This window comes from Schistocerca nitens, chromosome 3 (assembly GCF_023898315.1).
Source record: "Schistocerca nitens isolate TAMUIC-IGC-003100 chromosome 3, iqSchNite1.1, whole genome shotgun sequence".
Lineage (NCBI taxonomy): Eukaryota > Metazoa > Arthropoda > Insecta > Orthoptera > Acrididae > Schistocerca > Schistocerca nitens.
In genome coordinates this window covers 946,076,904-946,090,291 of record NC_064616.1, presented here as the reverse complement: position 1 = coordinate 946,090,291, position 13,388 = coordinate 946,076,904, and the positions used below count along the sequence as shown (strand labels likewise).

The window sequence follows — 13,388 nt, the reverse complement described above, 5'->3', positions numbered from 1 at the left end:
AGGTCACAGATTTTTTCAAAGCAGTGTCTGCCCTGCTTAACTCATGTTGAATAAGCATGAGTTGCTTACAGAAGTTTAGCAATAGTTAATTATTAAAGATGCTCCAAACTACTGCTTCTCTTTGTTAATGTATGTGTTGACCTATTTCACATTCCTGAACGTTCGACTACATTAGACTGTTCCCACTTGAGTGAGCACCCATGGGCAAAGGTAGGAAAGTGTGGACAAACAGTTGACATGTGGGCAATCAGGAAGTCAGTGCACTCATAAAATTCCAGCTGAGTAGCTGCAGGTAGGGATGCCCAAGTAGCTTGCACATGGACAGAATGCATGCAATAGGACTGCCTGATGGGTAGTCTATAATATCTGCATTGCCTGTGAGGTAGTTGTACAAGTTGCAGATAACATTACTCTACATATTTTATTCCTGACATTCTCCATAGGCGAGCATTAGAACAGCCTGGACTACATGATTATTTATTTAATTTTCTACTGTTATCAATGTGATGTAACTGTCACACAACAGTTTTAACTGAAATTTGATAACACAAGAATAAACATGATTGGATATCATTGCTACTTTAATGTCTGTCATACAGTAACAAGTTAAGTAGTACAGTGGTTAAGTCATGGAATTTGCACTTGGGAGGATATGGGATCAAATCCTTATTTAGCCATTCTGATGTCAAACTTTCATGCTTTCTCTCAACTTCTCCTGGTCAATGCTTGAATGATTCTTTCAACATGACCTTCTTACATCTATATCAGTACTCTGCAAATCACTGTTAAATGCTGTAGTTACTTTCCTATGTACCACATATTGTGGTTTCTACCCATTCCATTTTCTAATGGAGTGTAGGCAGAATGATAGCTAAAATGAGTCTGTGTGACCTGTAATTAGCCTAACCTTGTCTTTGTCATCTCTATGGGGGTTATAACCGGGGGATTGTAGTATTTTCCTAGTTTCTTCAGTTAACATTGGTTTTTCAGCATTTCCCTGATACTCTGAGTGGCCATTCACGTTGCCCTCCCTTACATGCATTCACTATCCCCTGCTTGTCCAATTTTTGATGGGTACCACACACTTGAGCAATTTTCTAGAATGGGCTACAAGGAATGTTTTGTAAGCAATCTTCTATCTGGTTGAATTGCATGTTACAGTGTCCTACCAATGAATTGAAGCCTGAAACCAGGCTGCCCAAGGTAGGGTTTGGTAAGCACAAAGACAAGCAGCAGAAACTTTTACCATGTGAAACTTTTACCTTTGCTGAAATGTAAGCCTAGGATGGTTTGCCACGAAGGACAACAAAACGAGGCATAGAACATCACTGACATACCACTGTGCTGTAAGAATGCTGTGGATGACAACCAAGAGGGTCATGCTATGAAAAGAAATGGCACCCCAGACAATCACTCCTGGTTGTCAGGCTGTATGGTGGGCGACAGTCGAGGTCATATCCCACCACTGTCTGAGGCATCTCCAGACATGTTTTTGTTGGTCATCATTGCTCAGTTCAAAGCAGAACTCATCACTTATGACAATTCCACTCCAGTCAACAAGATTCTAGGACAAAGATGTGGTGGGATACCAACCTGAATGTCACCCAGCACATGGCCTGACAACCAGCAGTTATGGTCAGAAGTGCCATTTCTTTTCATAGCAGGACCCCTTTGGTTGTTATCTCTGGCACCATTACAGTATAGTGGTGCATTGACTATATTCTAGGCCCCTTTTTGTTGCCCTTCAAGGAAAGCCTTCTTGGACTTACATTTCGGCAAGATAATGCCTTCCCGCACACAGTGAGAGTATCTACAGCTCGTCTTTGTGCTTTCCAAACCCTACCTTGGCCAGCAAGGTCACTGTGGGACCTTCAACCATCTAAGGGTTTTGATGATTTAACACACCAACTGGGCAGAATTTGGAAAGGATATCCAACAACTCTATGAATCAATGCCATGGTGAATAACTGCTAGCATGAGGGCCAGAGGTGGACCAATGGATTATTGACTTGCTCAATTTGTGAAGCTCCTTCTCTTGAATAAATCATCCATTTTTTCTATTTTTCTTTTTTTTTTGAAATTGTAATCATTTGTTTGTCTGTACACATACATTACATCTACTGATTTCTGTATGATTCAGATAATTCCTTAATAGTTCATCATTTTTTTTTGGTCTTAGAGTTTATGATTCCTGCTGTTAATAGCCAACAAAATACACTCCTGGAAATGGAAAAAAGAACACATTGACACCGGTGTGTCAGACCCACCATACTTGCTCCGGACACTGCGAGAGGGCTGTACAAGCAATGATCACACGCACGGCACAGCGGACACACCAGGACCCGCGGTGTTGGCCGTCGAATGGCGCTAGCTGTGCAGCATTTGTGCACTGCCGCCATCAGTGTCAGCCAGTTTGCCGTGGCATACGGAGCTCCATCGCAGTCTTTAACACTGGTAGCATGCCGCGACAGCGTGGACGTGAACCGTATGTGCAGTTGACGGACTTTGAGCGAGGGCGTATAGTGGGCATGCGGGAGGCCGGGTGGACGTACCGCCGAATTGCTCAACACGTGTGGCGTGAGGTCTCCACAGTACATCGATGTTGTCACCAGTGGTCGGCGGAAGGTGCACGTGCCCGTCGACCTGGGACCGGACCGCAGCGACGCACGGATGCACGCCAAGACCGTAGGATCCTACGCAGTGCCGTAGGGGACCGCACCGCCACTTCCCAGCAAATTAGGGACACTGTTGCTCCTGGGGTATCGGCGAGGACCATTCGCAACCGTCTCCATGAAGCTGGGCTACGGTCCCACACACCGTTAGGCCGTCTTCCGCTCACGCCCCAACATCGTGCAGCCCGCCTCCAGTGGTGTCGCGACAGGCATGAATGGAGGGACGAATGGAGACATGTCGTCTTCAGCGATGAGAGTCGCTTCTGCCTTGGTGCCAATGATGGTCGTATGCGTGTTTGGCGCCGTGCAGGTGAGCGCCACAATCAGGACTGCATACGACCGAGGCACACAGGGCCAACACCCGGCATCATGGTGTGGGGAGCGATCTCCTACACTGGCCGTACACCACTGGTGATCGTCGAGGGGACACTGAATAGTGCACAGTACATCCAAACCGTCATCAAACCCATCGTTCTACCATTCCTAGACCGGCAAGGGAACTTGCTGTTCCAACAGGACAATGCACTTCCGCACGTATCCCGTGCCACCCAACGTGCTCTAGAAGGTGTAAGTCAACTACCCTGGCCAGCAAGATCTCCGGATCTGTCCCCCATTGAGCATGTTTGGGACTGGATGAAGCGTCGTCTCACGCGGTCTGCACATCCAGCACGAACGCTGGTCCAACTGAGGCGCCAGGTGGAAATGGCATGGCAAGCCGTTCCACAGGACTACATCCAGCATCTCTACGATCGTCTCCATGGGAGAATAGCAGCCTGCATTGCTGCGAAAGGTGGATATACACTGTACTAGTGCCGACATTGTGCATGCTCTGTTGCCTGTGTCTATGTGCCTGTGGTTCTGTCAGTGTGATCATGTGATGTATCTGACCCCAGGAATGTGTCAATAAAGTTTCCCCTTCCTGGGACAATGAATTCACGGTGTTCTTATTTCAATTTCCAGGAGTGTATAATGGCTCCCTACTATTAATGTATGATCCGGAAACTTGTATTTAATATCCTCAGCATTCTCACTGTAGTTTACTTATTATGCAGCAAGTAAGAATTTTCAATTTCCAACTGACAGAAAAAATTATCTGTCCTATACTTCACATCTTTTATGTACAGTAGTCTCACCAGCGTAAACTGCATTATTTCTAGCAGTGGCTATACAATTTCTCTTGGGATCTTACTTGACTATCTGATACCTGATACAAGACTTGGGTAAAACATTTCTATCACTGCCTTTGATAAGTGAGACTAATGCTGGAACACTACCAATAAAGGGAAGAAGGGAAGAAGGAAAGAAAGACAGTGAGGGTATAATGTTCTGATGAGGGCATTGGACATGATGGACAAGACAGGACTGGAGAAGGAATGAGAATATCAGCCACTTACTTTTAAAAGGAATCATCCTGACATTTGCCGGAATATATTTAAAGAAACTGCTAAAAACCAGAATTTTATATATATATATATATATATATATATATATATATATATATATATATATATATAGGGGCAGTGCTTTAATCACTGTGCTAGTTCACTTTGAGGGAGACACCTCAAGTAAAAATGTCCTACATAGATTTTTCTCTATGCTCCTTGTATAAATACATTAGAAAGAGATTATTTTTGAGAATTGTTAGGTGTTTACAAAATTATATTTTTGAAAATTTTTATAAGTTACCAGTATGAGTGTTGTGGACAACTTATTTAATAGGAAATCATCGATTTTGATTCACAGTCACTGCGAAGAATAAATCACCTTGAATTTCAGTGTATAACAGTGCAAATAAATGTACATTTTTGAGAATTTTTGGAAGTTACTGTTGTCCTATGCATAACCCAATTCATAGTAACTTAGCATTTGTGATTTAGTTACTATAGCAGATATTGTAGCTAACATATTGTATCACATCTAGATTATCCTTCAAGAGAAGTATTTATTACCTATACTCATCATAAATTGACTCTGTTTTTGACTTTGTTAATGACTATAACCAAACTCAAAAAATTTTAGGAAACTATTAATTTTTACCACAGGTTTTTCTGTTGCCTTAATGGAAAACCCATTTTGTGTATTTGTTTCAATTCTGTTAGGAAATTGGTAATTTTTTAGCTCAACGGGTTAAAAGATAGTTAGCAGGTTTAGTTTAAAGTTATTTGTTCACTATCCTATAATACTCTGCACCAGCCTCACTGTGAATGCTGTTCTAAAACACAGCATGAGTTGGTTGACATTTGTAATCAGTTGACTGGCAACTGCTATGTATCATTGTGTTGGAAGATCTCCTGAGAGTATTGTACCTGTGGTATAGGTACCACAGGTACCTCCAGTACTATCCTCTCCTGTGAATCGAGTCTTCTCTGCAGGATGTACAGGATCTGTCATTATCTGTCCACTTGATCACAAGTTGTAGGTCAATGGTAGATATAGGCATCCTGTTCAGGGTTCATGGGGACCAGGGAGGACTCGGGGTGTTAAACCAATCTCCCTAACCAAGTTCAAGGTGATTTCTTTCAGTGAAACAGTGGAACTCACTTCACCAGTTTTGTGAACCTTCTTTTGTCCTGTGTTGAAAGCAGGCAAACACAAAAGGGTAGGAGGTCTATTAATAATCCACAATTCTATCATACAGTATAATGGAATCTCTTCAGAAACTGGCAGCAAGAGACAGGGAAGAACACCAGGTGCACTCAGTGTGTATATCTAGGGGCCTCATTCAACATGTTGAAGAAGCTATTCTGGCAGCAACCAAGTGCAGATACTGGCAACGGTGGAACAAACAATGCCTGTCACCTGGGCTTGAGATCATACTTGGGTTATTCCAGCAACTGGTAGAGAAGGTTAAGAAGACATACCTTGCACACAGAGTTTCAATGAAGTTCACAATTTGCAGCTTTGTACCCTGATATGATCATGGCTCCATGGTTCTGAGCTGAGTGGAAGGACTGAACCAGAGACTTTTAAGTTTATGTGGCATGTCAAGCTGTGACTTCATGGAATTGCACCATAGGGTTGAGAAATATAGGGTTCCTCTAAATGGATCACACGTGTGCTATACATCAGAGGCTGCTACCCAGGTGGCTGAATGTTTGTGGGGTGCACAGAAAGGTATTTTACTTTAGGTAAATCTCCATCCAGTCCAGATAATGACAGCTATAGGAAACCCAAAAGTATAACATCCAAAAGAATGACCCCCACAGGTGAGAGTATTATAATCCTAGTAGTTAACTGCATTTGCAACAAAATGGCACAGTCTGAAGTGCTCCCAAATAGCAGTGAAGCCCACATAATACTAGGTATCAAAAGCTAGTTGATATCTGAAATGCATAACAGTGACACTTTTGGGAAAATTGTAAGTGTACATTGAAAGAATAGGCTAATGGAAAATGGTGGTGGTGTATTTGCTACAATAGACAAGAAACTCAAATACTCTGAGATAAAAATTGAAGCATGTGAGATTGTTTGGACAAATCTCAGTATCAGGGTTAGCATCAAATGGTAATTGGTTCCTTCTATTGGCCACCAGATTCATCTCATGATGTAACAAAAAACTTTCGAGGAAACCTTAGTTCACTTGTACATAAGTTACCCAATCATGCTGTAATCATTGGTGGATACTTTAATAATCCGACAATCAATTGGGAAAATTACAGTTTTGTTAGTGTTGGGCATCACAAGATATATTGTGAAACATTAATCAGTGCCTTCTCTGAAAACCACCCAGAACAGACAGTTCAGAGCCTCACCCATGATGCAAATATATATTGAATCTAATGGCAACAAATTGGCCTGATCCCTTGAGGATGTCCACATCAAAAATGGTATCAGTTACCATGATGCCGTCATAGCAACAATCATTACTAAAGTCCAAAGGCTAAATAAAACAAGTAGAAAGACATATATGTTCAGTAAACTAGATAAAAAAGCAGTATTGTCATATCCCACCGAGGAACTTGAAACTTTCAGCACAGGACACAAGCATGTAGATGAACTGCGGCTCAAGTTTAAAAGAAGAGATGCCCATGCACTGGATAGTTATGTAACCATCAGAGCAGGTGATACAGGAAGAACCCTCAATGGTAGAGATGCTTCTAGAGAAACAAGAGACTACTATACAATAGATGTCAAACAAAGCATAGGACTAAAGTCAGAGAGGTGCTGAATGAAATGCATTTGTCTGTCAAGAGAGCAACACACGAAGCCTTCAATGTCTACCATAGAGAACACTGCCAATTGATCTTTCACAAAACCCAAAGAAATTCTGATCATTAGTAAAGGCTGTTAGTGGTGTCAAAGTTAGTGTCCAGTCACTTGTGAATAAGACAGGGACTGAAACTGAGGGTAGCAAAGCAAATTCAGAAATTCTTAAGTCTGTTTTCAAATATTCCTTTACATAGGAAAACCCAGAAGAATGGCCCAAATTTAAACCTTGTACCACTGAAAAGATAAGTGAAATAACTGCTAGCCTCAGTGCTGTTAAGAAATACAGGGTGACTATAATTACAGTTAAATTTTCAAACTGCTGTAGAAATAACCCCACTGGTCAGAATGATGTCAAATTGCAATGGAATATTATCGGAGAAGGGGGAAAACGTATGGCAGAAGAAAAAAAGTTGTGTGAAAATCGATCAATAAATGGCACTGTATGTGTTAGAATACGTAAATGAAAACTCCTGTCATGTGCATGACACATTGAAGTTGGTATAGACACACTGGGTACACAATCTTTCCTCCTTTTGCATCTGTGATGTTCACCATGACTGTCTCAATGCAGGATCACGCTCGTTTTGTAAAGCTGTATTACGAGAATGATGAATGTGCACACGTTGCTCTGTAGAATTTCCGGACAGTGAAGGGTTTGCAAAAAGGCATTGGTCTGATGACTGCAGTGGGTCTGCAGAAAATGATTTGGAAATTCTAAGAGATGGGTTCTTTTGGTGTGCAACCTGGTAGAGGGAGGAAACAAATTGATTCAACATCAGTGGAAGCAGTGGCGACAGCAATGCAGGAGACACGTGGTGGTGTGCAAACGTATAGTGCACGGAGAACTGCCCGAACATTGGATGTACCCATGAGCACAGTGCGTAAAATCTTAGGAAACATTCTTCTTTGCTATCCATTCAATATTACTCATGTGCACAAGTTGCTACCTGTTGACCTGCCAGCAAAAGAGACCTTTGCATTAGAATTTCTTGCTCACATGGAAATGGACGAATATGTCAGTACACAGAATTGCTGAATATGGGTAACAGAAAATCTACACCCAAATCAACCAGTACCACTTAATCCTGAAAAGGTTACTTTGTGCTGTGGGTTTACAGCATCGTTTATGATAGGGCCATATTTTTTTCAAACAGACAGGTGCTTCCAGTCCTGCTATCTGTACCATCACTGATAAGTACTATGAGTGGTGCAATCACGTCATACCAGCTCTCCAACAGCATGGATGTGACCATTTTTATGCAAGATTGCGCACCTCTGCACATTGAAAATCTAGTTAAGCAGCTGCTGAAGTGCCACTTCATAAACCCTAGAATTATCAGCAGCCATTTCCCTACAGCCTAGCCATCCCAATCACCTGATCTTAATCTGTGTGACTTCTAGCTGTGGGCATATCTGAAAGATGTTGTGTTCAGTGTTCCAACTGCAAACTTAGCTGCATTGAAGGCATGCATTGTACAACACATCCTGAAAGTGACCATGGAAACACTTCAGTCTGTTGTGGAACATACTGTTTCTCGATTTCAACTTGTTGCAGAAATGGTGGACAGCATATTGAACATGTTTTGTGTCAGTCACACGGAAATTAATAATCTGATTTGGTTTTGATTCATGCTTTTTATGCGGTTTTTTGGCCTCAGAACAATTAAAAACTGATGTGATTGATGCTTTTTATGCAGTTTTTGGCCTCAGGACGATTAAAAACTGATTTTTGCCATCTGATGTGATATGACCTTGCCTTGATGGATGGGCTTTTGTAACTAACAGTATCACACCTGTACACCCATCCACATTGAGTAGTACAGTTTGTTTAATATCAAATGTACACCTTAGGCATTGTTGTATGATTCACTTGTCATTTGTAGTCAACCACAATTAAATTATGATGCTTACAGCACCATCTATTGCTACATTTTGTAACTATTTATTTTTCTTCTGCCATATGTTTTCCCCTTCTATGATAATATTCCACTGCAATTTGATGTCTTTCTGACCAGTGGTGTTATTTCTACAGTGGTTTGAAAGTTTAACTTTAATTATAATGACCATGTAGCTGAAATTGTTAAAATTGAACAAAGCTCAAGCACCCAATGGAATCCCTATCAAGTTCTATACAACATTTGTGGCTGAGTGAGCCCTGTTATAACTAAAACCGATCATGGGTCCCTTGACCAAAAAACTGTGCACAGCAGTTGGAAGAAATCACAGTTCACTCCCATTTACAAGTAGGGCAATAGAAGTGATTCACAAAACTATTGTCCAGTATCCTTGACACTGATTTGTTGTAGAATCTTTGAACATATTCTGAGCTCACACATTCTGTGGCATCTTGAACATCATGACCTCCTCCATTTCAACCACCATGAAATCCAAAAACATCATACATGTAAAATCAAACTCACATTGATGAACACTGTCAGGTAGATGCAGTATTTCTTAATTTCCAAAAGCATTTGATTCAGTGCCACATCTACACTTATTGTCAGAAGTACAATCACATGGTGTATCAAGAGAAATTTGTGACTGGACTGAGGAGTTTTTGGTAGGGAGCATGCAGCAAGTTATCTTGGATGGAGAGTCATCATCAGATGTAGAAGTAACTTCAGGTGTGTCCCAGGGAAGTGTGATGGAATGTTTGCTGTTCATTTTGTATATTAATAACCTTGCACATGTAACCTCAGACTTTTTGCATATGATGGTGTTATCTATAGTGAAGTACCATCTGAAAGAACCCGCATAAATATTCAGTCAGATGTTGATTCTATTTCAAAATGGTGCAAAGTTTGGCAAACTGCTTTAACCATTCAGAAATGTAAAACTGAGCACTTCACAGAATGGAAAAAAAACCTAGTATCCTATCACTATAATATCAGTAAGTCACAGATGGAACCAGCCAACTCATAGAAATACCTGGATGTAACTCTTTGTAGAGATATGAAATGGAATGATAACACAGGCTCAAGCATGCATAAAGGCAATGATAGACTTTGGTCTATTGATATAATACTGTGCAAACGCAATCAGTCTGCAAAGGAGATTGCTTACAAATCACTCATGCATCTCATTCTAGAATTTGCTCAAGCATGTGGGATCAATACCAGATAGGACTGACAGAGGATATTATAGAGAGAAGGGCAGCACAAATAGTCACAATTTTGTTTGACCCACTCAAGTGTGTCACAGAGATGCTGAAGAAACTAAACTGGCATGTTATGCATGCCCATCATAAAGTTATTTTGCAGTCTACCAGCAGTGGAAATCCATACAAACTTTGGTGATGGATTAGAAGAAATCTTCTTCTTCATTCTCAACAGCTGAGAAATGCATGGCTGAATTAAAACAAATACTTCTATTGAAGATGATCTGTGTGAAAGATATCCCATACTGGCAATTCATATATGAAATATCAAGAAACTGCACAATTGTGTATTGCTATTGTGTTGGATTATCAAGTATATGAACTACCTGACACCATACGGACATCAGACGAAAGAGTATGGTGCACTTTACATGAAGAATTAACTATGAGAAAGCTTTATGCAAGATGGGTGTCACATGTATATTTCTTAGCAATGTTTTGACTACTTCAAAACAGGTCCCACTGATTCTGTGAACTAATTTCATACTGTAGATCCACATCTTATACCAAGGTGAAATAAATAAATAAATAAAATAAACAGCAACTGAAGCAGAGGATAGAAGCTAGTAATCTGCATCACAAAGGGTGAAGTTCATTTTATCTGCAAGAAAGGTAATGGAAGTGTTTTCTTGGGTGCAAAAGAGGTTCTTCTTATTGGCTGCATCAAAAAAACTAAAATAATAACTGGAAAATACTATACATGTCTTATGGACCAAATGTAGAGAAAAACTCTATAAGAAGATTGCAAAATTGTGGAAGGAGGGCGGTGGGGGTTCCATCAGAATGAAGGGGGTGGACATATGTTCTTATTACAGTGAAAAAATTATGATAGTCATGGATGTCCATTTTTATGACTTTCTGAGATCAGACTTCAAAGATGGGAGCTCCTCACTAGAAAAAATATGTAAACTGCAATAATAATTGGTGTAATAGGTTACAATATTGAAAAATACGTTGATTTTGTACCTAAAAACATAATAATTGCCTGCAAGTCTGAGAAAGTTTCACCTTGAGTCATTATGTAAAGGACGTCGACAGTTGCCCAATACCTCACTGTCCAACACATGTGCAGGAGGTTCAGTATTAGAAACTCTGTGAACAGATTCTTCATAGGTTAAATTTTGGCAGGTTAAAATTAATATCCAGCATCATTACTTGTGATTAAATGTGGCTACACTGATTTCACCCTAGTCAAAGTATCAGCCAATGACTCTCACCTCAGATGCTGCCCCAGTGAGGCTCAAGGACACAAAGAGTTTAGTCAAAATAATCTTATGCGCTCCCTTTGATGTAAGTGAATGCCTCACCACAATCATCATTTGAAGGCAGAAAAATATGGTGAAAAATAATGTTTGCTTTAGTAAAGAATCCAGGATAAAAAGGCAAATGACAGCTCAAAAGGTGTTCAAAAAATATGCATTTCAAAAAAAAAGTCACAAATGCAGAATTTTCACATCCACCTCACGTTACAGCCCAAAAACAGTTTTTTATGTAATTTTGTATTTCCTCAATCGTCAAACAGCCATCTATGTACTTTTTTTTTCATGCCATTGGAATCAGCTAATGTCTACAAAGAATTCCTGAATAACTTATTCAGTAAGATATATCATGCAGCCTTTGCCAATTGACATGAAAAAGATGATACCCAGAGTACTGAAGAAAGATGTGAAATTGTTTCAAAGTACCAGGAGCCCCAGGAGGAATCATCAATGTTCAGGGATACAATAGGAATGCTCTTATGAAGCAAAAAACTTCATATTGACTTATGCCCTACTCTGAATGGATTTTGAGGTAGAACACATTTAATGTACTGCTATTTTTGGGCTAGTGGTATGCACATATGTGTCTTTACAAGAGCAAATGATGGGGCAGAATTACTTGGATTTTTTAGAAAATTTGTTTGTTGAAAACCTTGAGGTCATTTCTTTGGCAACATGGATTGCAATGTACTTCAATCATGATGGAGGCCCTCCACATTTTACCTGTCATGTGACAAAACACCTCAATCGCATTTAACGAACCCACTGGATTGATCATGGTAATACAATTAACTAGCCACCAAGATCACCAGACCTTGGGCCATTCAGTTGTTGTTTATGGGGCTGGATGAAGTCTGAGGTGTTCAAACAAAATGTGAATATGCAGGAAGAACTGCTTTGTCACATCATGGACATGTATCCCTCATTATCGAACATGAAGATGCACTCAGACAAGCAAAACAACATGTTCTCCCAAGAGTGCACAAATGCACTGAAGTTGATGGTGGGATATTTGAAGAAATACTGTGAACTGTACAACAGCTGTACTGTTGTGTGTACAAGAATGCTTACAGGTGAAAGTGTTAAAAAATACATACTTTTTAATTGACACATTTTGTAAAGTTTATTAACTGTTGTACATTTGTAAATGTGTAAACCTTACAATGTACTGAATAATACAGAATATAAATATACAATGCACATTAAATGTGTTCTCTCTCAAAAACCATTCTCAATAAGGCATATGGCCATATAAAGTTTTTTGCTTCAAATGATTGTTCCTGTCATATCCCTTAATATTGATTATTCCTTCTGGGACACCATGTATTGTCAACATTTAAAATTAATGCAGCAGAATTCAATGAATTCTTTGTATGTACTGCCCTGGTAAAATGCTTCCACATAACTCAGTGGAGCTACATTGTACTTTCTTTCTTTTTATTCATACAGCTTTACTACTTGTCACCTCTTGTCAGCTCTGGTTTACAGTATATCTTCACATATTTCTTTTATCTGTACAAGACTTATCTTACCTTTCAGTGTTGTTGTATATTTTCTCCTGTTCATAGTTAATTCAGCAACTCCTGTAACATCATTATCAGAGTCTACATGTATACGAGTGATTAATACTCCTTTCCGATATGATGAAAATGGAGAAATCAGTGACACCGTTCCAGTAAGATTTGTTGATTCTGAACTTTGCTCTAATTCCCATAAACTCCTTACTGAAATGATGTTCTCTGGCATATACTGCAAGGAAAGAAGAACAGTTAGGCATTATTTTATAATAGTTCCTTTTAAAAATTAAGTAATAAGAGGAAGTTATGAATCACAGTAAACAAGATAAAATGACTGGATTTCCACAATCCTTGTACTTCATCAAAAAGCTCCATCAGTACAGTAAAATGAGGTTTAGCTGTTTTATTTGTCTCTTAAATTGTCTATGGCATGTGACTTTTCAGGCTTTATATTTGGTTGATCTGTTGCAAATACCCTTGTGGAGAGGAGTAGGATAGGGATGTAGGCAGCAAGTGCAGATAATGTACACTTCATCTGCTGATACTGCAGTACACAAGACAGTGCATGTGAGCA

The 13,388-nt window shown here is 39.8% G+C and overlaps 1 protein-coding gene across 1 annotated transcript in view; it reads right to left on the bottom strand.

Annotated features, from left to right (window-relative positions):
• The window catches only part of LOC126249021 (uncharacterized), a 712,654-nt gene that overhangs the window by 433,000 nt on the left and 266,266 nt on the right, over positions 1 to 13,388 (bottom strand). Inside the window, exon 29 of the mRNA XM_049950623.1 lies at positions 12,830 to 13,046. Coding sequence (XP_049806580.1) covers positions 12,830 to 13,046 — 217 coding nt within the window. The remainder of the gene's footprint in view (positions 1 to 12,829; positions 13,047 to 13,388) is intronic.